This window comes from Leucopleurus acutus (assembly GCF_964270905.1).
Source record: "Leucopleurus acutus genome assembly, chromosome: 2".
In the NCBI taxonomy this organism is placed as follows: Eukaryota; Metazoa; Chordata; class Mammalia; order Artiodactyla; family Delphinidae; genus Leucopleurus; species Leucopleurus acutus.
This window is the reverse complement of record NC_139143.1, coordinates 42,240,626-42,267,012: the sequence shown is the minus strand read 5'-3', so window position 1 is coordinate 42,267,012 and position 26,387 is coordinate 42,240,626. Positions and strand designations below refer to the sequence as shown.

The window sequence follows — 26,387 nt, the reverse complement described above, 5'->3', positions numbered from 1 at the left end:
TGCTATGACTAATTTAAGAACTCCCAAAGTAGGCTCTTTTCCAAAAATACATAGCAATTGACAATACTGGCAGCTCAGTCTTCGGGGTTATGATACAACTATAGACCCTGAGGCTGAATCAGATGTTTACTGCTAGCTTGGGCACAGCAGGGTAGTTTGCAGAGGAACTCTACAACCCTTAACTGTTCCTGGTATGGGGCTTTAAAATGAAATCTTCCCATAAACAAATGTTTCCAATGCGTGTACCTTAAGCAGCCTACCTTAATAATTCTTATTTTTTCCTCTTGATTTCTTTTTTTTTTAATTAATTAATTTTTTGGCTGTGTTAGGTCTTCGTTGCTGTGTGCGGGCTTTCTCTAGTTGCAGCGAGCGAGGGCTACTCTTTGTTGTGGTGTGCAGGCTTCTCATTGCGGTGGCTTCTCTTTGTTGCGGAGCACGGGCTCTAGGCACGCGGGCTCAGTAGTCGTGGCGCACGGGCTTAGTTGCTCTGCGGCATGTGAGATCTTCCCGGACCAGGGCTCGAACTCGTGTCCCTTGCAGGCGAATTCTTAACCACTGCGCCACCAGGGAAGTCCCCCTCTTGGTTTCTAAGATGGAAGTTTTTCAAGGAAAAAACTTGTAGTGGGGGCCAAGAGCACTATTGCTTTTCAGATGTTGCACGTTCCTTTTAAAACACCTATTTCTTAGTTGCCTCCTTAGCGCAGCAGGCAGCATGTCAGTCGCATAAAACACATATTTCTTAATGAAAATATGTCATAAAATTATTTTCGAAAAGCTAACATCTTTAGCTGGCATTGCTTTTCCACGAATACCTCTATGTGTTATAATTACTCTGTATTATGATGGAGGAGGTTGGAAATTAAAGTGATGATTCTCTTCCCAAAGCCTTCAAAAGGATGATAGGATCACATTTCTTTTTTGTCCATTTTATTAAATTATTTTTCTAGGAATTTTCCCTTCAACTAAGTTTTCATATGTATCTTCATAAAATTATTCATAGTATTTTGTTATCATGTTTAAATATCTATAGGATGGATGGTGATGTCTCCTTTTTAATTTATGATATCGGTTATATTTTAAAATTAATTTTTATTGGAGGATAGTTGATTTAAATATTGTGTTAGTTCCTGCTGTACAGCAAAGTGAATCAGTTATACATACACATATATCCACTCTTTTTTTTTTTTTTTCCGGTACGCGGGCTTCTCACTGTTGTGGCCTCTCCCGTTGCGGAGCACAGGCTCCGGACGCGCAGGCTCAGCGGCCATGGCTCACGGGCTCAGCCGCTCCGTGGCATGTGGGATTTTCCCGGACCGGGACACGAACCCGTGTCCTCTGTATCAGCAGGCGGACTCTCAACCACTGAGCCACCAGGGAAGCCCTATCCACTCTTTTTTATTCTTTTCCCATATAGGTCATTACAGAGTATTGACTAGATCTCCCTGAGATGATCCCATTTCACTCAGTGAGTTCAATTAATTTTGCCATGGGGAACTCCCTGGGGGTCCAGTGGTTAGGATTCGCTCTTTCACTGCTGTGGCCAGTGTTCAATCCCTGGTCGGGGAACTAAGATCCTGAAAGCTACTTACAAAGGCCAAAAAAAAAAAAAAATTTTTTTTTTTAAACCATGAATTCAACTGTGGGGACGAGAAGGAGGCAAAAATAAATGACATCACCACTTACTGGGTGTCTACTATGTGCCAGGTAATGCACTAAGCACATTACAGACTTTATCACATTTTATCTTCCCAGCAATGCTGCACATTATTATCTTCATTTTACATGAGGGGACTTAGGTTCAGAGTGGTGAAGCAACTCATTGCAGGACACACAGCTAGTAAGACACTGGCCTGTCCTTGGTTTCCTGTTAAATGGGATACACAGTATATTTCTTGGAGGTTTTGTTCAGCATAAGGTTATACCTTCTGCTGCTAAATTGTTCAAGCAGTTTCTTGTACCAAGTGTGACCTGGTTCCTTAAAAATTGTTATTTAATGAGAACCTATGGGCTAGACACTCCGCGAGGTGATTATGCACCTTATCTCCTTTAATCATTACAGTTCTAAGAGATTGGGTTCTCTCCATTTTACGTATATTGAAACTGTTTTGGGAAGTAAAGAAAGTTGCTTAAGACTGAAGAGTTAGTGAGAGGCAGAGCCACGGATGGATTCCAGGTCTCCGACTCCAACGCCAGAACGAGCTTTCCCCAGGACACCAGTGTTTCCATTTGTCAGTTCCGGCACTAGAGAACCACAGTGCTGATTTAATGTTTGTCAAGTGTTCATAGTGCCCTGGGATCTGGCACTTCGATGAGAAAGCTGTGGCAATACCGACCTCTCTGTACACCCAGCCAGGAAGGCAGGACGGGAGGCCTGGAAGGAGAAGCCCTCACATTTAAGTTTCGCAACAACAGAAGTGGTCCCCTGGAGGCTGCTTGGCGAGCGCCACCTCTTCCCTCGGGCGGGGGAGACACGGAGGGGCCCCATGTGGCAGCTTCGGAATGCGGTTTCGGGTCGTGGGCCTCAGTAAACAGCAACTGGCTAGTAATCCAGCGGAGAGTGCAAAGCGGAGAAACCCAAACAGCACCCTAGCCGCGCCCGCACCCCTGGCCCCCCAAAACCGGGACGGGGATGGGGACGGCGGCGGAAACTGCTACGGCGGCGGCTGGCAGAGCCCCTGTGCTATTGGCCCCTCCCTTCCCGCCCCCGGAAGTGACGCGCGTCAGCTCCGGCGTCGGGGAGGGGCCCCAACGCAGCCGGGGGGTTTGAGAGTGGCGGCGGCCGCAGAGCGATTGGCAGGCTCGGCCGCGGCGAAGAACGCCCCGAGCGCGCGCCCGGCGGGTAGCGGCCCCGACGACCCGCGCCGCCGCCGCCGCCGCCGCGTGTGGGGGCGGGGAGGGCGGGGCGCGAGGAGCCGCGGCTGGTGCGGCGGCGGCGGGAGATGCGGGCGGCTGCGGGCACCCGGCGGGCTTGGCTCGGCCGCCGGTGCCTTCTCCGGCTCCGCCGCGGGGGTCGCAGCGGCTGCCGCGCCATCCTCGAGCTCCCAGCTTGAGAAGGCGGCGGGCGGAGAGGAGCATCGTGTTCGAGGCGAGGACCCAGAGGGAGCCCCGCGCGCGGCCTCGGTGAGCGGCCAGCCCCGCACGCCCCGTCCACCCCGCACCCCGTCGGGGTCTTGAGGCCCCCCCAACAGCGGGGAACGCGGGCGGGGGCGAGGGGCTCGCTGCACAACAGGAAACGAGCGCGTGGGGGCGGGCGCGGGGCCTGCGGCGCGCGCTCCCCTAGGGATCCGCCCCTGCCCCGCCCCGCCCGCTCAGGCGGCCCTAGCCCCGAGGCGCGCAGGTAGATGGGGCGCGACCCGCTCCGCTCTCTTAGCCCCTTATTTGGTACCGCGAGGTCCCTGGGGCAAAAGGTCGCAGTGATGTTTTTTTTGGGGGGTGGGGGCAAGAGGGGAGCAATTCTGACTTTCTGTAGTGACAGGAAGTTGGAAAGTGAAAGTACAGTAATTCAGTGCTTACCCAGGCCCGGTGAGGTTGCGGCTCTTCCTCTGGACTTTGATCTCCTCGGGGGCACACGGTCATCCGTGTCTCTTCCTGTCCCCAAGCTCGCTATTCATCCGGTGTCAAGTTTCATTTCTTTTTCTATTTCTCTCCCGCAAACCCCCTCCCCTCTTTACTTTCCGCTTAATGTACAGCTGCCGCGAGGCTGGTGGCTTCTTCATGCCTAAGAAGATCAATTGGAAACATCTTTTGGGGGCTGAATATTAACTGGCTTTGGCAGGAAATAAAGGGCATTGTTGGCTGAAGTAGTCAAACGATACACAATTGGCTTTTTCCCAAGCTATTGCTATTTGAAGTTTAGGGCATTTAAAGAAAGACTCTGGAATTTTATTCCTCATCAGAACGGTTCACCCATCTCTTTGGTTGGTGGATCAGAGCCTCCCTCCCTCACCGCCCCACTGCGTGGAAAACTTGATGCTTCAATATTTAAGACTGTCAGTGGTGTTTTCATTAAAATGTATTGTGATTCAGTTTTCCCCCTCAGGAACTCTCCCCTCTTTAATTTTGTTTAAATGTTAAAACTGCGTTAAGTGGAATCCATTTAGGGAAATGTTGTTTTTAAGTTTTATGGTAATGTAACAGTACACTTTCAATATTCTGTTAGTATAGGATACTGTACAGTTAGATACATCAGATTACTTTTTGACAACTACGATGATTTTAAGTCAAAACTAGGCTTGATACATTTCATAATTTGCTTTTGTTTTACTTAAGCAGCACTCTGAATTTGGAGACATTTATTTTTGGGGTCTTAACTACTGTTTCTGAAAAATGGTTGGGCCATGGGTCACCACAGCAACTGGACTATGTGTATCATAAACATGTTTAGGGTGGGAAAGGTTTCACTTAATAGAGGCTTCCTTTCCCTAATGAGTTACTTCAACATGCTCCTTTCATTTTAGCACAGGAACTAATCTACTATCTTTGAAGTGTTAAGTTAGAATCAGTTATGTTTTCCACATTTAATCCCTCAAAAATCAGATTCCTTCATTTGGATCAGTTAAGTATTTCCCTCCCTCATTATACTTCTACTAAAAATCTCTTTTAAAACTAACTTCTGGAAAAAACTGTAATTGTACAAACATTGAGATTTTCGTGAGAAGAAAAATAAAGGGTTTGGGGGTTTTTTGACTGAGAATAAAAGTATTTAATATTTTTGACTTTATTTCACTCTTTGTAATTTTAAATAACTGTCTTCTGTAACTGTTTTTCCTTTAATTCTCTTTTATGGCTGAAGAAACTGTTGAATTTCATATTAATAGCACACTTTTAGGAACTAAAATGAAGAGGTTCAGCTTAACTATACGCCCAGTGGTTCACCACCTTTTCAGCTAAAGAATAAACTGTTATCAAAATTGAATGAGTAAAATATTCCTTTAAAGTACCCACTGAGGATGTCCATTTTATGTCTTTGTTAGTTTTTCGCAAAAGAAATTTTTTTTTCCAGTACGTAAGTCCAAAACCACAGTGCCCATTTTCTTTCACAGCCATTTCCCATCCCCGATGCACTGTGAAGTACACTAGAGAAGCTGCAGCGTTTTGCACACAGTTGGGTTCTGCCCTGCAGTATGCAACAGCCCCACCAGCGTTTGGCTCAGTACACACTCTCCTAATAACCAAAGGGAGAGGTGGAAGGTAAACGGACACCACCTTGGGAACACCTCCCATTTGCTCAGGATGGCACTTGTGTACTCACTGTGGAGATGTTGATGGTTATTTCCTTTTTTTTGCGTGTATTGCTTAGCAATTATAAACCTGAAGGGTTCAAGCACTATCTGCATGATAGGCATTAAGACTCTAGGATTTGGTTTGGGGAATTTTTCCAAAAATAAATGGAATTACAGGCACCAAATCTGTAATAGTCTTGAGATTCCGGTTCTCTGCCGTGTTCACTTTCTTCTTTCCTCCTCTCTCCTCTTCCCCTCCTTTCTAGCTTCAACATCATCACCATTACCATTCTCTCACACATATTCACACACTGCTGTAAGCATTGTTGATAATGAAGATGATGTTTGGAAATGTGGAGACTGAGTTCTCTGGTTAAGCTGAAATTTACTGGGAAGTAGTTGTAACAGATTTAGACTAACAAATAATTGTTTAAATGGGAAACATATGTAGTTAAAAAGTAACTTGCCATGAACAGGCATTATCAGAAGAAAAGCCTCTGCAGGAAAGTCAGAGAAATGGCAGGGACCATCCCCCCCCACCTCCCCGCCCAATACTTGATGGATATAATATAAAACCTCTATTTTAACCCAGCTTAAGTGAGGCTATGGGAAACTATGATTTCTAGTGAGCATAAAAGCATTGAAGTAGCATTTCATATTTGTACATTATTATCACTTAGTATCTAATAATGTAATACTTCTTTACAACCCACTGGTGATGTGAATGCTTTTATCCATCTAGGGAAATGGTTTCCCTAATGAACAGAATATTATGACTGTGATGAAAGAGACTTAGATTCATGGCCTTGTTTCTCCATTAACTCTGTAAATGTGGGAGGCATCTCCCCTATTCTATTCTTTATTATTTTCCCAACTCTACTTTTGGATGACAGTATCTCTGTATAACCAGCTTCGAAGTGATAACAGGATAATTGGAGGACTTTTTGAATGTCTCAGAAGTTACAGAAACTCAGGTATTTTCTAGTATAGTTCCTCATCTTTGCCCTTTTTGGAAGCAGACATTGTTGACCCTTTGTGAGTTGTACATAGTTAGAGTTAGGTTTCTCAGGCCTAACTTTTGTATTGTTTGTAGTGTTTGTTTTTAACATCTTTATTGAGATATAATTCACATACCATAAAATTCACCTACTTAGTACAGTTCAGTGGTTTTCGTATATTCACAGAGTTGTATAACCACCACCACGATCTAACTTTAGAATATTTTCATCACCCCATTAACAGTCACTCCCCTTTTCTTCTCCCCACCCATTCCCCATTCCCAGCCCTAAGCAACCACTGATCAACTTTCTGCCTATTCTGGACGTTTCATATAAATGGCTGGCTTCTTTCACTTAGGGTAATGTTTTCAAGGTTCATCCACTGAAGTAGCCCATATCAGTATTTCATTCCTTTTTCTGGCTAATATTCCACTCTGTGGTTATACTACATTTTGCTTGTCCGCTCATCAGTTGTTGGACATTTGGGTGGTTTCTACTTTTTTGGGTATTATGAATACCACCGTGAACATTCCTGTGTAAGTGTCTGTGTGGACATATTTTCATTTCTCTTGGGCATATACCTACGAGTGGAATTACTGGGTCATATGTTAACTCTGTGTTTAGTATTTTGAGGAAATGCCAAACTGTTTTCCAAAGTGGCTGCACCATTTTACATTCCCATCAGCAATGTATGAGGGTTTCACTTTTCTCCACATTCTAGTCAACACTTAAATCATCTGTCTTTTTGATTGTAGCCATCCTAGTAGGTGTGAAGTGGTATCTTGTGTGGTTTTGATTTTAATTTCCCTAGTAACTAATGACAGCATCTTTTCATGTGCTTGTTGGACATTTGTATTACTTTTTGGAGAAATGTCTTTTCAAATCCTTGGCCTATTTTCAGTTTGTTTTTTAATTGTAAGGATTCTTTATACTTTTTGATGAAAGTCCCTTATTATTTGAAAATACTTTCACCCATTCCAAGGATTGTCTTCTCACTTGATGGTATTGTTTGCAGCACAAAAGTTTTAAATTTTGATGTAGTCGATTTACCTGTTTTTAAGTATTTTAACAGAATTGATTTCATTTAAGTCCTGTTTTGATCCAGTGAGATCTAATTCATAGATTTAAAAAGGAAGGTTTTTTGTTTTGTGTGTGTGTGTGTGTGTGTGTGTGTGTGTGTGTGTCAAGTTCAATTATAGACTTTTTAGAATGTGCTTATATATGGCCAGAGTTTCTGCCCTAAAGAATTCTTCCTGGGAGGGTGGGAGGGAGATGCAAGAGGGAGGAGATATGGGGATATATGTATATGTATAGCTGATTCACTTTGTTATAAAGCAGAAACTAACACACCATTGAAAAGCAATTATACTCCAATAAAGATGTTTAAAAAATATTTTAAAAAATTCTTCCTTATAAACAAGGTGTTTGGAAGTTTTTGTGAGGAAAATAACTTTGTGAGAACATTTCCTTGCTGCTCCATTGCCTAAACCAATGGTTGTTAACTGAGATGATATGGTCCCCCCAGGAGAATATTTGGCAATGTCTGCAGACATTCTGATTGCCAAATTGGGCAGGAGGTGCTACTGGCATCTAGTGGGTAGAGGCCAGGGATGTTGTTAAACTACAATGCACAGGACAGCGTCCTGGAACAAAAAAATAATCTGGCCCCAAATATCAATAGTGCTGAATTTAGGAAACTCTGGCCTAAATAGGAAGATCCTAAAACTTGAGATACTGAAAGATATTTCAGTTCCAGTCTTGGTAATCAAATAAAGGTTGCTAATCAAATAAAAGGAGGATCTATGCAGGTGGAATCCCTGTGGACAGAATGGTGACAGGACTTGTAACTTAGGGAACATTTTGCTGAATTTTCAGTGCTGCCAAAGTGTGTAAATTACATTTATGATAATGGAAACTATTTGGAGGAGAAATACCAGTGGAGCAAAAGTAGATTATTCTCTATACCTCTGGGCCACCCTGAGACACACAACATATCCTGGCAAATAAACCAGCTGGGCTAATTTAGATAGATGCTGAAATGGTGGTCTCCTCAGAGAATATGACAATGAGTTTTTAAGATAAAATTTAATAACAGTGATACTCTACTGGTTGGCATTCGTCAGTCTGCTCCTGCAATTTATGAAACTAGCTTTATCTCACATCAAGACTTTTCTTAAGCAGCGTGGCATGCTTAAGAGTTTGGACTCTGGATCCAGATTGCCTGCGTTTAAATCTCAGCTCCACCATTTACATGTGTGACCTTAGACAAGTTACTTAACTCTTTAATGAATCAGTTTTTTACATGTAAAATGAGGCTGCAGTAGTATCTGTCTTATAGGATTGTTGTGGGGATAAAATGAGTAATTAGTCTGATACAGTTAGAGTACTTAAAACAGTGTCTGACATATACGGTTGGCTGTTAATTGTGTATCTTACCCGATGCCTCTTTCAGCTCATTGCTATGGACAGTGCTATCACCCTGTGGCAGTTCCTCCTTCAGCTCCTAAAGGAGCCTCAGAACGATCACATGATCTGCTGGACCTCTAATAATGGGGAGTTCAAGCTTTTGCAGGCAGAAGAGGTGGCTCGTCTCTGGGGGATTCGAAAGAACAAGCCTAATATGAATTATGACAAACTCAGCCGAGCCCTCAGATACTATTATGTGAAGGTAATACACATCCACCTCAAAACAAGAATTGATCCTTCTCTTCTGGTGAGGTTAGAGGCACTAATGTCCTGGTTTGTTTATTTATTAAAAGAAATTTTTTTAAATTGAGGTATAATTGACATAAAGTTATATTGGTTTTGGGTGTACAACATAATGATGCGATATTTGTATACATTGTGAAATGATCACTGTTCTGGTTTATTTTAATTCAATTTATTTTACAGCTTCAGCAGTTTGGAATTAGGATGAAAGATGTAAATGTTCCAGGTGTATATCTGCAAATTCTTATTCAGTACCCAGCTCCCATTGCTCATATATTATTCCTAATTACAGTTGTCTTTAAAGAAAACATGATTATAGAGTTGGAATAAGGAAAAGGAACTTTGAGATTCTTGAGGACGAATAAATACTCTTGTTTATATCATAATTTACTTTAAAAATTGTCTCATATTTACTCATTTTTTTAGCTCTACTTAATTTTTACTTTTTAGTTTAACCTGGAACACAAATTAATACCTTAAAGAATAGCTGTTTATACCTAGATGTGATTTCTTAGTTAAAACGTTTTTGTTTAATTTCTTATTATTTTGAATACATTCTTGGGCACTGAAGTGAAATAAATGGCTCAAATGGGTAGAATTAAAGTGAGAAGCTGGGATCTTAATTTCTTTCACCTTTGAATGGTTGATGTTATCAGCTTTCCTGTATGGAGAGATGAGGTAAGAAGCAGCTGGAGTTTCTGAAGGAAGTAGGAACCTTAGCAGAAGTAATATTCTGAATTCCTTTTTGCTTCCTCAGCATGTGAATGGCTTGTACCTTTGGAGTTATTTGAGATTGCAGTTCAGAAATTTTTGACTTCATACAGATACTTAGCTGACAGTGTTAAGCAATTAAAATCTTTCAGCTTTGATGTAACATATTAGTTCAGTTGTTAATAAGACATTTAAATGTTTTTAACTTGTACTCCATAATAGTAGGAACTGTGTTTGGTATGGCTAGATAAATTTAGATGATTTTGAAGCTTTCAAGTAAACTACCTATCAAATAGAGAACCCCATTAGGTCAGCTTTTTCATGGGGGGTGGGTAAAGTTTAAGAAATGCTTAAGAAAAGTTTAAGAAAGTCTAAGAGTGTTTATTTTATTTATCTACAGAATATCATTAAAAAAGTGAATGGTCAGAAGTTTGTGTATAAGTTTGTCTCGTACCCAGAGATTTTGAACATGGATCCGATGACAGTGGGCAGGGTTGAGGGAGACTGTGAAGCTTTAAGCGTCAGTGAACTCAGCAGCAACAGTTCCAAAGATGTGGAGAATGGCGGGAAAGAGAAGCCAGCACAGCCTGGTGCCAAGACCTCTAGCCGCAATGACTACATACACTCTGGCTTATATTCTTCATTTACTCTCAACTCTTTGAACTCCTCCAACAGGAAGCTTTTCAAATCTATAAAGGTTGAGAATCCAGCTGAGAAATTGGCAGAGAAAAAATCTCCTCAGGAGCCAACACCATCTGTTATCAAATTTGTAACCACACCTGCCAAAAAGCCACCAGTTGAACCTCTTGCTGCTGCCATTTCTACTGGCCCAAGTATTTCTCCATCTTCAGAAGAAACTATGCAAGCGTTGGAGAATTTGGCTTCCCCCAGACTGCCTTCTCTGGAAGCACCAACTTCTGCATCTAGTGTAACTGCCGCTTTTACCACCACACCACCTATTTCGTCCGTGTCCCCTCTGCAGGAGCCTTCTAGAACACCTTCACCACCACTGAGTTCCAACCCAGACATGGACACAGACATGGAATCAGTGGCTTCTCAGCCAATGGAACTTCCGGAGGACTTGTCCCTGGAGCCTAAAGACCAGGATTTGGCTTTGCCAGAAAAGGACAAAACAAATAATTCATCAAGGTCCAAGAAACCCAAGGGGTTAGAGCTGGCACCAACCCTGGTGATCACGGGCAGTGATCCAAGCCCACTGGGAATCTTAAGCCCATCTCTCCCTACAGCTTCTCTTACGCCAGCACTTTTTTCGCAGGTAACACTTTCTTTCTTATTAGTGCTGCATTTTTTTTGTTTTGTTTGTTTTTACTCACCTTTTAAAACAAATCCAGAATTTATAACCTCAAGTTCTCATTTGGCTACATAGGCTTGCCTTACAGAAGGTTATATGACCCTGTGAAAGTAACCCAATTCCTCACCTCAATTAGGATTGTCAAAATAAAAGGTTTGGAGTATTGTGTTAAAAAATTCATTGTTCTACAAGTAAGTAAGTATTTGGTGTTTCCACTTTCTCCTAAAGAAAATAAGTATATTCTCTCTCGCTCGCTCTTTTTTTGGGGGGTGGGGGGGTCATATAAAACAACAGTGATAATCTCAAGTTAGAAGACAACAGATCCTGAGGTCCTTACAAGTTTGTGCAGTTATTTTCATTAGCTATTTCTTAACTTGCTCATCTCATATAACATTTAAATAGTTAGATTACTCCTAGACCTACACATTATTAAGGGGAAAATATGTTTGTGACTCAGTTACCCATAATTTCTCCATACCAAAATTCAGATTGGTTTTGTTTTTCTATTTGGAAAAGATTCTACCAAAAACGGGTTAGAAAATATTTTGACCTTTATCTTACTTGGGTTGTAAAAGTAATTTCTGAGTTTTTCCTCATGATAAGATTTCCGACTTGGAGATACTTGGAGTGGAGAATAGGACAATATTTGGATTCAGAGCTATTTGTGTATTACAAGGGTAAACATAATCCTGATAAGCCATTTAGTTATATTTTTGGTTTGTGTATTGCAGACACCCATCTTACTGACTCCGAGCCCCTTGCTCTCCAGTATCCACTTTTGGAGTACTCTCAGCCCTGTTGCTCCCCTAAGTCCAGCCAGGCTACAAGGTGCTAACACACTTTTCCAGGTAAATTACATAAAAGCTTGTCTTCTGTAATTGGGGTGTGGTAAATGAAGAAAGAGGCAAAAAGGCAGTATCCACTCTTCAGTTAATCACTGTAAAACTTCTACTTAATAAGTATTCCTTAGATTTATTTTTGAATTTCTAAGTGTTAATTTTCTGGCCAGCAGACAACTCAGATAAATATTCACGGCAGAGTTTCTTTTTCATTGTTTACTATCCCATACATTTGAATTAGATCAAGAATTGTTTAAAACTGTAGTAGATTTTGAGCCTATCCAATTGTTTTTGGTCATTTTAAATGCTAGAAATCCTCTTTTCTAAAAAAAGAAAATGTATATATATATATATATATATATATTTTTTTTTTAGAGGGGTTTCCCCTTTTAACTGAGGACTTTAAAAAAATAGAGAAAACTCTTGAGAATAGTGTATCAAATACTCCCATTTCCCCCCTCACTCAGAATTGATATTCATCAGCATTTTAAATATATATATTTTTAAAAATGAATATTGTATTATTACCTCTTAACCAAGATCTTAGGAAAGGTCTCACAGCTTGCTTTATTTATTAAAACCCTGCAAGGCAGGTATTATTAATCTTATTTTTTTAAGGTATTTATTTATTTATTTTTATTTAATTTTGTCTGCGCTGGGTCTTCGTTACAATACGTGGGCTCTTTGTTGTGGCGTGCGGGCTTCTCTGGTTGTGGCGCGTGGTCTCTAGAACGCACGGGCTCAGTAGTTGCAGCGCATGGGCTTCTCTCGAGTTGGGCTCTCTAGTTGTGGCTCACGGGCTTAGTTGCTCCGCAGCATGTGGGATCTTAGTTTCCCCGACCAGGGATCGAACCCTTGTGCCCTGCACTGGAAGGTGGATTTTTAACCACTGGACCACCAGGGAAGTCCCGGTCTCACAGCTTTAAACCATTTTTTTGCCCAGAACATCTAGACTTCATAACTTGTAGGCTTTCTTGTAGTTGATTCATTCACTTATTCAAGGGTGACTCCCTGGGAGATTTTCTTAGATTTTGTAATTTAAATTTTCATTTGTTCTTTTGGAAATGGAATGGTGAGGGGGAGAAAAAGAAAGAAAATTAAAAATCTTACTACTTCTGCAATTTGTTTTTTGCAAAAACTTATAAATTATTGAATAGAGTGTTGAGAATTTTCCATATTTCATTTTACATTTTTCTTTGCCTCTCACAAACAGATAATTGAATTATAGAGAGAAAGTCATAGTGCTCATGTAGCTCCAGCCTGGAATCTCCATATACATTTGGTCTCAGAATACATGATGGGGAGCCCTTTTGTAGGATGAGCATCCTACAACTATTTGCAGCAGTTAAGAGATGGGCATCTCCTCTGGACCTCTTTTTGATAGTCTGTGATTTGCTATACAATTGAATTATACTCTGTAGTGCATACTGTCATTTACTGAACTTTTAAAACCTTCATTTGAAGTCAAGTGTGAACCTGTGTACCTTAGCATCTGAGGGAAAGTATAGGTTTGTTCTTTCCATTCCATCAAGGTGCGCTGGAGGGTGTTAATATTTAACATATAAGACAAACAATTTTTTAAAAGTTTCTGTGACATCATATTCTTCCATGATAAACAATTACTGCCTTTGTCCTGTGAGCCACTGCAGGTAGATGTCATGTTCTGCCTCAGGGAATATAATAGGGACAGAAAGTGAAATTTAGGGTTGCATAATAGGATGATAATGTGTTTTATTTTCTTTCTCAGTTTCCTTCTGTGCTGAACAGTCATGGGCCGTTCACTCTGTCTGGCCTGGATGGACCTTCCACCCCTGGCCCATTTTCCCCAGATCTACAGAAAACATAACCTATGCACTTGTGGGATGAGAGAACCAAGGAATAACACCCAAGAGACACCCAACATGATTACATTTAAAGTGAGCAATTGATACATCACAATGCTGATAATAGACTATTGTGATTTCTGCCATTCTCCATTAAAAATGCTTTTTTAGGATTCCCTTTGAATAGGACTCAAGTTAGACTGTGTATAAAAATGCCTTAATTGGAGTCCAGACTCCACCTCCCTCTTTTTCTTTCTTTTTAAAAAATATTTTGAACTTTGTGTTAAAGAAATTTTTGGTGGGGTTTAGCAGCTAGCTATGCTTTGCAAGAGAATTAAGAACAAAGTTACTCCTCCTGCCTTATTGGGACCCTTTGGCCAGGAAAAAAATTATGCTTTGAGCATGTTATATAAAGAAATATTAGTTAAATGAAATTGGCCATATCTTTAGGACTTTAATGTGCTCTGTTGAATACTGAGTTGTGCATAAGCAGTAGAGGAAAAAGAATCATTCCTATTCACACCAAGTAAGATTGGAGCAGGACTATTGGGTAGATTCTGTTTTGCTATGAACTATAACATATGTAAGCAACTCCACAAAAAGGCATCTTATTTACATTTATTCAGGGTGGATCTCTTAGCCATATGTATGATCTTGTCTGAACCTGTCAACAGAGCATGGAGCTAGGTTATTCCCACTTAGGGAGATTTTTAAACCGGGACCTTAAAACAGTATTTGGAACAACCAGTGAGAACATGGGACCCCATATCTGGCACAGAAATGTCATCTGCTCTCTAGGTGGTATGATTACACACCCACGGAATACAGTATGGTAAATGATGGCTTTTAGGGAGATGAACCTGGGGTTTGAAATGTTGAGGCATCTCTGAGTCGAAGATTCAATTGAATAACTTGAAACAACATGTAGGGCTTTTCTCAGTTGGAAGGTACCGGCATGAAGGACCCTTTTCTCTGTTCATTTTATCCCATTTTCTACCGTATATTTGTCTTTTAAATTTAAGGTTGTTAGAGGTTGTGATACTTTTAACAATGTAATTAGGAAGATGAAAAGCAAAGTGAAGCCTCCAAATCTGTAGTGAAGTAAAGATATGCTTATTTCTTTGAGTTTTTTTTTTTTTTTAATAAGAAAGGAGCAGAGTTCATTTGGCAATGCTCATACATAGGGATTGGATTATTCATATTAGTAGTGAAAAACTGAGGCCTTCATCTCTACCAAATTTATAAAATACTACCATATAGTAATCAGTGCCAGGTGCAGACAGATTTGTTGATCCCCTAAACTGATTTGATACCAACGTCACAGTTGAGTCTTTTGAAAAACTTGGCTTTAAAGTCCAGGATCAGATGATATGCTGCTACCACCACCACCACCCTGCCCATTAAACTAGTCTTTTAACGCTCGAAATAGTTCCTATAATTAACCACCTGAAGTAAATGGAATAAGGGAGTAGTAAGGACTTGAGGGCTCAAAGTGACACTGCTATAAACCAGCATCTTCCAGATACATAAAGTTCACTTTGTTTTATACAATATGGAGAAACTCTAGCATAAGATGTCTATGCTAGTTCATTAGTAGCAGAAGGACAGTATTCAGGGAGCTGCCTTTATATTTGTAGTGTTGGAGACTGTTACTGGTTCATTTGTGGTTATCAGCTGAAAAGTTCTGTTCCTGAGATGTGCAATAGCAGTGTTGAAAGGCAGTGTTCAGTAGTGATGGGGAACAGACATACTGGATTTTCTTCCCACATTGAATCATTTCGTTTGCATGCCTCTTTGAAATTAGACTGCTCAGCAGCACTTTGGACTAGTTTTTATTAGGTTAATTCACATTTTGTACATTAGATAAGTAAATATTGATGGCTTGATTTAACTAGATATTTAAAATTTTGAAAGCACAAAAGTATCTTATTTTGAGTCAAAGGAGAAAAGCCATTGGTTTGTTTTCATAGATAGTATCTTTGATAATTAACCGTCTCAGCACAGGGGTGCCTGGAACCAAGGGCACCATGAAAACTCGGTCAAAGCAACTTCCTAGGAACCAGTTTTAGTGAGTCCTCTGCCTATAAACCTCTCCCAGAAGTCTCTGAGAGGTGTGGGCCTTAGGAGGTTGATGATGATCTGCTTTCTCTTTGAGATCAACTGTTTTGGGGAAGTTGGTGTGTGTGTTTGTGTGTATGTATGTGTTCACTTTTTTAAGTGAAATGAAACTGCAACTAAGTGCAAGTGTGTATGAGGCAGATCGTTCTATTTGTAAACTACCTCCTTCCTGGAAAAGTCTCTGTTTTGTTATTTTTTTGAACATCCACAGAGTTCTTCTTAGCATCAAAAGGTGACATACCACTTAAGATCAGTATTCACTGGAGAGACTTATATTTGGTAGCAGTAGCTGGTATCCATCACTAGTCACTTTGCCAGGATGAATGCTGGTTGGCCAAAGGAGCCCAAGTTAAGATAGGGGAGCAGGTTTAGTGAGTTTTTGCGACTTCTGCTGTGATTAGCTTAACTTTTCATTTGCTCTGGCCGATATCTAGTCAGTTGTATGCTGTGAGATGTTTAACCACCAGGCTCTCTGAAGGGAAAAAAAAGGCCCTTAAATTGTAGCATTTGCTGATTCCCATCATGTAAGTTACTCCCTCTGTGGTTGATTTTAAGCCACCACCTTGGAGTTGAGAAGGGGGGCACACAGTTGGCTCAGAGCCACACACTCAGCCAGTGAACCACTGCATTTATTTCACCCTAGGGTGGATTTTCACATAATTTCTAAAATAATTTTTTTCTTTTTGGCTTGTCACAGTGCTTTTGTGATATAATATTCCTCATGGCATATTTTATGTGTTCAAAGGTGGAAACTTCCATTGATTTTTTAAAATTTTATACATGATTGAAGAATCCAGAAACCCTCAAAAGGTCAGCCTTATGCTTCTTAGAGTTAAAATATAGGTTTAATTTTTCTACATCTTGGTGGTTAAAATACAGGTAACAGTAATTTTTTTCTTTAGATTTTGATGGGGAAAATAAGCCCATGAGCCTATAGTAAAAGGGTACTAGATTTTTTTTTACACTGGATTTTTTTTTACAATTCCTTGAAGATTTACATACTATAGTAGAGATCAAAAAAGGCAGCACTGACTGTTGAGTCTATTTACATGGCACATTTTTAGTTTTCTCCATACTGTGTGTTACTTAGGCTTGGAGGAGACAGTAAATCAGAGGCTTGGAATTCTGGAACTGTAACTGCAGGCTGTTGATATTATCAGTTCAGTGCCATTCACACTTGGCATTGTGTGATGTCTAGTCTAATGACATCGTTTCATCCTGATCTCAGAACTTGTGTTATGATTCTAAAGTTCTCAAAGGCAGTTTTGTATGTTTCTAGTGAATTTATGCACGTTAGAGCCATTCACTGGCATTTCAGAAAAGCAGTCTCCAACCTTTTTGAACACACACCTTGATCAATAAAAGGCTTTGAACACAAATACCCTATTGCAAATTTATATGTATATATGTTAAGTTATATACTGCTATACTAAAGTCCTATATACACTATAAGACATAACACAAAACAGAAATTAAGGATGGCATAAAAATACATCTTGAGTAGAAATTCTAATATTTTTTTCCTGCATCCAGTAGATTGTCTTGTGCACTCCCCTGGAGGCATGTACTCTAAAGTCCCCTGACTCAGGGTTTGTTTGTCAGTCTAATCTTGAAAAATACAACGTGGAAGCTTTGGTTGTGATATATGGGGAAATCCTTTACATATTTGATTTGATTTTCATGTAAAATCTCCAGTAGAGATTAGGAATTTTTCAGCAGAGCTTGTCATCAACTTTCTGAAATTTCCTATTTCTTTGTCATGAGAAATTTCTTTTTCATACATTGCCAAATAGCCCATTACCAAATGTTTTCCAGAGCTTCATGCTTATTATTTTTGACAGCCTGTTGTCTCTTTCCTTTTCATATTAGGTGTGACTTTATAATTTACTTTTATTTTACTAGCTGCTCTCAAACTTCTTTTGGCCTTATTAAAGTTATATTTTACCAACAATTTCAGAATTATTTCGAGTTGCTTTATGTTAAAATACATAACAACCTCCAGTTTCTTGCTGCATCGGTAAGTTTTTTATTATTATTATTTTTTTGGGTAACATTTTGGCATCTGAACAAATAAATATTTTCTTGATGGGTCTGTTCTATCTATCACTTCATTTATTGTATGTATTTTATTTACCCATGCCAGAAATCTAGAATTGTGCTGAGGTGCCGTTCTTAGGTGTGTAAACAAGTATGGCGACAAGTGCAGGTCTCTGTGCAGAAGCCTGGAGCTCTGAGTGAAGGATCACAGCAACAGGAAAACTAGACTCTTCATGAAGTACGTAGTCTGTGATCTGAGGGTGTGACAGGATGGAATTGAGAAGTTAATTGTTCAATTCATAATAGTGAAGTGGAGGCCAGCCATAATTATCTTGAGCAGGTACTCTGACCAGAGAATTAGTTCGATGGAAAGTGTTTGGTTAATTATCTTCTTGGTTTGGGGTCAACAATTAATCAACAATTAAATAAACAGTTGTTACTGTTTTTAATGCTGCTGGTGTTGCCTGAAACAAGGTGCCCTGTTATTTCTCTGTGTCATCAGAATTCTGCTTACTGAAGTTGAAGTTTTAATCTTAGAATCTAGAATTCTTGTGGGTGGTGGTGTGTTAAGCAAGAAAAGAAGGCGGTTTGATTTCATTTCTCGTACTTGGTGGAACCTGTTAGGATGAAAGTCATGTTTTTACCTGTAAACAGAGCAGAACTGAAAAGGTGAGTTATTGATGTAGTATAAATGTTCCATTTGAAGCTGCCAGTTTCTTCAAGCTACTTTTCTGAAAAAAAAAATTGTGGTAGATTGACAGCCTGCCAGAAATAGCAATTTCTAGGGTGCTGCCATCCACACTTAGTTGTTGTGAAGATGGAAATCAGAGTGGTTTGCGTGAGAGGGGAAAGGTTGGCTCTAAGCTTTCTATAGAAACCAGGAAATTCAGGCTGTTAACGTTTTAAATGAAACCTTTAACAAGAAAATTTATGAGGGATACAATCAAACATAGTCTCTTGAACGCTAATCTTTTGAGTATAATATAGATCAAGAAGTTTTATGAGGCTTAAGTTTTTATTTTAAAATATTTTGGGAAACTAGAGCATTTCTTTCCAAGTCATTCTGATTGGCTGAGTGCATACATGTGTGTGTATATATACTGATGTATTGACTGAGTATATGTTTGTGTGTACGTGTATAAATAAATCTATTTTTCAGAGGGAACATATGGTCATCCTAGTCTAGGATGGTTCCTAGGCTATTTTATACTAAAACTTAAAAACAAAAATTGGCTGCACTTTGCAGTTGTCACTTTTTAAAAATTAATGCCTTGCACATTTGTTTTTCTAAATGCATAGAATCATAGGCCTTAAAGACTAATTGCTTGTCTACTCTTTAGAAATACTGTACAGTGCTACATGTGACATACTCTAAGCAAAGTCATCTTAAACTGTTTTCTTATATTCATGTATTATTGAGCAAATAAGAATGTTCTTTCTAAAAACTTCTACATTTTTGTGTAAAATCCTTGTTACGTTGGGTTCTACGTTTCTCAGAGAGGAGGTTTATACTAGACGTAGTATTTCTAAAATACAGATTTAACCATGATTGAAATAGTGGTGGAGGAATTCTGGCATTGTAGCTTATTCATCCTTTTGAACTGTACATAGAAAGCATTAGCAGAAAACTCAAGAGTATCTTGGGCTGAATGGTCTTCTCAACTTTGCCTTGTTTCCCATCTCATAAGGGCCCGTTCTTGTTCTTGTCCCCTCCAAGGATTATGAGCCCTGCGAGGACAGGCCTGGGATCTTCTGGACGGGTTGGGGGTGGGGAGGTGCCCTGTGGCTGGGCCTGAGTTCTAGCCAGTCCATCATTCAAGCTTGCCTAGAGTTCAGGGGTGGGAATGCCATATACTGGTATGAAATCACTTGGCACTTTTTGGGACACCATTATTAGCACTGTTCTGTTTTTAATAACTGGAAGCACTTAATGATTATTTTGTTTAATTTCACCTTGAGGATATTGAGGGTCAGGGAAGTTAAGGTTTATTGCTTGCTTATGTTTTCTGGAACTTGACTGTTTGGAGAAGGGATAAGTGGATTACCCAATGAGCCATTCTAGGCTCTGTAAGGTATGCTGTTTTGGCTAGGATGCTTTAAAATAATTTACAAGCTTTTAATATTCTGCTTTGTAGAAATGTATGACTTTTAATGGTTTGCAGTTGGTGGATTATACTCAACTTTGTGAATTCGCCAAATTTAACTTTCTTTTCTGTTTAATCATTGTTGCTTATTGTCTGTCAGGTAGGGGACACAGTCCTTTCTAAGACATTTCATGCTTTTTGTTTTTGATGGCAGTATTACCAAGGGCCTTTAAGTGTACATTACATTCATTGCTTATGTGATAAAGTAGCATATTGTATGAACTTCCCTGTTCAGTATTAGTGACGTGAGCTGAGATGCATATATGTAAAGATAGAAATGAATGCAATTAATTTTTGATTACTTGAGGCCTATTTATTTGGTTTGGCCATTCGACCTTTTCTAGTCACAATCATATGTATTTCTTCACTTTTACCTTCTAGCAGTTTCATTTATCTTTGTGGGTAGGGAAGATTAAATATGAAACTCAGTCCAGTCATTTTGCTACTGGTTGGCTTTGGTTTGAGGCAAATAAAAGTTTTGACTTAGTTTTTTAGAATTCTGCCCTTTACACTAGATAATCAAGTTGGCTTTAAAAAAGTGTACAATTTTGTCCTTTGAAGAACAAACTAATAATTTTCTGTGAGCCCTATTGGATCTTCAAGTACGGATAACACTTGAAAATTAAATACCGTTAAACTTTTGATTTTCGCCCACCCAATATGTAAGTCAGAAAGAGAGCATATGTCTGCTGTGGTGTTAACACAGAGAGATGTATTCTTTTACCTCAGCGTCTTAGTTTGGCCTCTGTAATAAGAACTTGTCAGGGTGCTCTTCTTAAACTCCGATTCATTCAGCTGAGAAGACAGTTACTTCATTGTTTATTTTTCCCCTTGTTTATTTTATTGAAATCTATCTCTCATAATATCTAGTATCCACTACTTTTGTATAAACAGAATACTTACATATAATGCCAGTGCACACCTACCCAAAAGACTGCATTATTGTTAAAGTGTCATTAACAACTTGTCTTGATTAATCTGTTTAATTTACATGAGGGAGACCTTTGAAGTATTAAAATCACTTTCTTTTCTTTTTCCTAAAAAAGCAATTCAAATGATGGTAACTGCTAACATTTATTAAAATCACATTAATTGCTGATGCAGCTGGAGAGAAACTGCCACATCTTCTAGCTAAGCAGTCTGACTTAACGTGTTGGGAAACTAAGGGATGTTGTTTTAGGGTAATTAGTATGGCTGTAGCCGGAGCCTTCAGCTCTACATGCGTGTGGCAGAAAAACTTTACAGAGTTTAGGTTGGCGAGGAAGAATATGCGCTGGCACTTTGAGGGCTTTATAATATGCTGCTTTTAGGAGGGAAAAGTGTAGTTGATACTCAGGGCACCTCCAGACATAGTAAGGGGTTGCTCTGAATAACCAATCAGGTGATCTTTTTTTTCTACGGCTTCAAGTTTTATGCAAAAATATTGTTAAATTCTGTAATGATGATATGCATCTTTTTAGAAAGATGATACATTTTTAAAAACTATTTTATATAAGAATTGTCAGAGGAATCTGCTTTGTATAATGGCAAGCTGGCTTTAAGAAAGCACTGTATCAAATTTATTAAAGTCCAAAATTATAGATATGTTAATAGATGTATGTGCAACTTGATATGGACAATTGTATTTTTTTAAATAAATATTTTTAACAAAATGACTTTCTGAATTATTTCCCTCCTCTCACATCTATTGAGGTAGTCTTTGTGTATTATATTCCCGTCTGTGCTAAATGTGGGTAAGGAAAGTTCCGCTTTCCCAAAGGTTATCATTAAAACCTGGCCTTCAACTATTTGATGTGTATCTACATTAAAATATTTAAAGCCTGTGTTGAGATAGGTAGTGAAAAGGGGAAACTGTAAAATGACTGTTGATACAAAAAGGAATTAAAAGAGTACTGACTGGCTAGAAAAATTATTTTCCTTGTGAAATCTTTTTATTTTACTTTTAAAATTTATTTACATTTTTTAAAAGTATTTAAATTTTAATCAGGTTCTTTTGTTTCAGTCCTTTGTAAGAAGCAGCTCTTGCTTATTTCCGCTCCAGGCACTGTTTCTTCACGTAGTTTTTGAGATTAGAAACTAGAGACTTCAGTTTGTTCAGCAAATGAAGTTAGGCCTTTTTAGAACTGGTCTGATAAAATATACATGGGGGAAAGTGGGGTTAATAGGTGGCAGAATCACATCAGAGCTCTGTTTCATATCTCTAGATGAAAATAAGAGGAACAAACTGTTCCGCAGGGGACGACAGTTCACTAGCCCTGGTGAGATGTCCCTTCAGATGATGGGGCAATGTTCGCTCAGCACAGTGGGTGGTAACCACTTGTGAGGACTGCTGGATTCCCCTAAACCAATGTTCTCAAAATGCATTGCCTAGAACGGTAGTCCCACGAGGGCGAATAAGTTTGGGAAATGGGGTCTTCACCGCTTGGAGAGTTGAAGTGCGTATCAGAATATTAAAAGCTCTAAGAAATCTTTTTTAGTGGAAAAAAAACCTGTTTAGGGCGTCCCTGGTGGCGCAGTGGTTGAGAGTCCGCCTGTCGATGCAGGGGACATGGGTTTGTGCCCCGGTCTGGGAAGATCCCACATGCCGCGGAGCGGCTGGGCCCATGAGCCATGGCCGCTGAGCCTGCGCGTCCGGAGCCTGTGCTCCGCAGCGGGAGAGGCCACAACAGTGAGAGGCCCGCGTACCGCAAAAAAAAAAAACAACCTGTTTAATCCACCATTTTCTAACCTTTCTGACTGGTGACACGTCCTCTTTTGAGAGGCATAATGTCTATTTTGCAATTATCAATACTTTCTGTGTTTCACAGATGCATCTAATGATAAAACGAATATCCTAATATTGGGTAACTGGCATTATTAGGTAGGAGATAATCATTAACAGTTGTAAGATTTCACATTGATTGTCACTACAAAGCACTGCACTTACTGGAATACACCCTGTAACTGAAGGGAGTCCATGAAGTTGACTTCATTTGGAATAATTTTCCAATAAGAAGACATTATATAATGAAAAATGAAACAGGGACAATAATTTCTAATAGCTGTGCAAGTTAGGTGGCAAGCATTGGTGGCAAGGAGGTTGCTGGAACAGAGTTGATTTTATGATTCTCGTATGTTTTGAATACACATCATTTGATAGAAACCCCTCTCTAGTCAAGGTCGCCTTCCGTATTGCCAAATCCAGTGGCCGATGTTCAGTCCACATGGGACCTTATAGCAGCACTGATTACTTCCTCCTTCTTAAGATATTCTTCGCATGCCTTCCAGGAAACCACATTCTCTCCTGAACTTCCTCCTGCTTCTCTGGTTGCTTCTCTCATTTACTCTGCTGGATCCTGTTCTTTTTTTCAAACCTCTCGGTGTTGCAGAATCCCAAGGCTCAATCTTCGATCTCTCTCTACATTTACTCCCTAGATGACCTCATTCAGTCCCGTGGCTTTAAACATTCTTTATATGTAGGTGACCACGAAGTTTGTATCTTCAGGCTTGACTTTTCTTTTAACCTCTAGATTTTATATCTATCAGCCTTCTTGACGTCCAAGATAGCATCATAAAATGAACATGTCCTGAAACAACTCTTGAGCGCTCCCGTTGTCTTCCTTAAGGAAGACCATTTAAGGTCTTCCGTAAATGGCCTTATCACATGCCCATAACACAAGTCAAATGCCTTTGGGGTTATCCTTGATTCCCATCTTTCTCTCATGCCCCACACCTGATTTATCAGCAAATTGTCAGTTTGACTTTCAAAATATACTTTAACCCAGTCACTCTGACTACTGATGCTACCAACATTGTCCAAGCTACCACCATCTCTTACATAGTTTACTGCAATTATACCCTTTCTGGTGTCCCCAGTTTCATCCTTGTTCCACAGCCTCTCTCTTCTTCACACAACAACCAGAGTATTACTTTTAAACACGTAAATCAGATCACGTCCCTTGCTGCCCACAACTCTCCCAATAACCTCACCTAACTAAAAAAAAAAACAGAAAACTACATTCCTACCATGGCTTATATGATCTGAGCCCCCAGCTACCACCCCAACTTATATGCCACTCTTCCCGCTTCCTCACCGCACTTAGCCACACTGGCCTGCTTGCTGTTCCTCAGACACTATAAGCATATTCCGTCTAAGGCCCTTGCACTTGCTGTGTCCCCAGCCTGACAGGAAATACCTCAGGTCTTTGGATGGCTGCTCCTGCCTCTCATTTCGGTTTCTGCATAAATGACACCTCTTTAGAAAGGCCATCGGAGCATCTCTTAACATTCCCTCTTCCCATCCACCTTCTCTACTTTATCTTTCTTTATGCACTCAATTATCACTCACCCTATGGCACGTTACTTGTTTACTGTCTTTGTGAGGCAGGGACTTCTGTCCCATTCTCTGCTGTATCTGCACCTGGATCAGTGCTTTAAACCTAGCAGGTGATCAATAAATCTTTTTTAAATGAATACATGAATTCTCTAAAAGACTTTTTATGTCACTGTGAATCTGGTATACTTCCAGATTCTGGTATACTGATGGGTTAGATTCCCACATCCAAGTGGCAGAAGGAAATCTGGGAACAGGGTGATTCCACAGCACTCTGAGATGTCAACACCTTTCAAAGAAGATCAGGAAAAAAGCCTACTTTCTCTGTAACTGATACTGAAGTGTGGTATAAAACCTACCTGCTTCCCCTTATTCTGATCATATGTAAGAGGGAACAGTGGTTCTCAGTCCTCCCTCAGAGTGTTGTTTCTTCTACAGTATCAGCCATGGGAACCTACAGTATGAGAGAGACCTGTCTTGGGGGAACATTTGGTCATTTGTTTCTGAGCTTTTATAAAAGGATCGACTGTCCTTCATAATGGACAACATGCTTATTAAATTTAAAATATTTTATTTTAGGAAAGGTACCCTTAGATTTGTTTCAATCTTGTTTTCTGTATTCACAGATTAATCATGATCACCTTAGATACAGCTATTGATTCTTCTTTCTAAATCTGTATAAAAAGGATGTTTTCTTGAAAAAACCACAAGGAAAATATAGCTGCTTTCTTTTCCCCCGGGTCAGTCACTCACTCTGGTTAGATTGCACAAGTAACTCTGGCTGCCATCTAATACTTTTAAGTATTTACAGGCATAGTTAAAACTATACCCCTAGACCACCAGGTTTCAAAAGAATTTGGATCTGTTTGATTTACAATAAATATGTACCAAACATATGAACAGTTTCTAAGCTGCTAACGAGGAGGTTTTAAAAATAAAAATTGCTAACAGTTATTAAGCAAATTTCTATGTCAGGCATATAATAATTGCTTTACACAAATTCACTTAATTCTTTCAGAATTCCTTTGAGGTAGGGTAAGGTTCTTTTAGAAGTATCACTTTAAAGATACAAAAAAAGCAAGGCTGGAAGAGCCTCAGTGATCTGCCCAGGGCCACATAGCTACAAGGTGAGGCCAGGGCTTGAACCAGGTCTCTCTCTATAGCCAGATTCTCACTGTGACACCATGTTGATGACAGATGGAGCTGGCTAACATGACAATGCCGATGGTTCCAGGATAAGCCTTTGGTGTGGGGCATGTGAACTGCTCCACTTGGACAGGTTATTGAGAACCACGATCCACTTATTTTATATTTATACATGTACATTTGTATTTACACAGAGAAAGTGCTGGTAAACTAACACACAAACAGCCACTGTAACAGCCATTTCACTACTTACAGAAGTCTCAGCACTCTTAACCGCTCCAAGTTGGCTGAGTTTGCATCCTGTCTCTGTATTACTACAGGATTTGATCTGGACAAGAGCTGATACTCCTTGACAGACACTGCTTTCAGTATACTGCACAGCTCGAATTGGTCAGTCGTCCAGCTTTATGTTAAAGAAAATTCTGACGTGATATAGTTTTTTTCCCTATAGAAGACGTAAAGTTTAAATTAGCTATTTTTGAGAAATTCTTCATGCTGTTTCTATACCTTTTATAAGCCATTCAATGTCAGTAAAAGCAGAAACTCTATCCCATTCTCCCAGACAACTTCTGGACCAATTAGCATTGATGATTAGCAGTGGTATGCTGGTAAATGTTTATCAAATGGCTCTCCAAGGGGACAATAAAGCCATGGTTTGTAGCTTTTGCCAATTTCTGTGGTGTAAATACTCCCACCATGGCTGATCTCAAGCCGCTAACATATTATCACTGAAAGTGGAGTTGGAAAGACATACACGGAAGCATACCTTTATATAATATTTCTACCCTGCAGGCACAATAAATAACTTCAAGAGCATAGGTATAAAAAAGTTAGGAAGTGATGAGTTTTGAGTAGTTATAGTTAAATTACATTAAAAACGAAGGTAATAAGTTTCTCTAATTTAATTTTAAATAATGGCTGTGTTTAACAACCAGCTCTCAAAATGAATACTTAACAATTGGCTTTTATAAGCTGGTATGAGCTAGTCCAGCATACCACTGAAGTGCCCCAAAGGT

General features: G+C 39.6%; 1 protein-coding gene across 1 annotated transcript; it reads left to right on the top strand.

The window, feature by feature from the left end:
* The first annotated feature begins 2,779 nt into the window (after positions 1 to 2,779).
* ELK4 (ETS transcription factor ELK4) lies at positions 2,780 to 21,642 on the top strand. The gene is made up of 5 exons (XM_082833763.1): positions 2,780 to 3,120; positions 8,673 to 8,888; positions 10,041 to 10,916; positions 11,684 to 11,800; positions 13,539 to 21,642. Exons 2-5 carry the CDS (start codon positions 8,682 to 8,684, stop codon positions 13,635 to 13,637), a joined length of 1,299 nt encoding a protein of 432 aa, XP_082689889.1. The 5' UTR covers positions 2,780 to 3,120; positions 8,673 to 8,681; the 3' UTR covers positions 13,638 to 21,642.
* Positions 21,643 to 26,387: the final 4,745 nt, after the last annotated feature.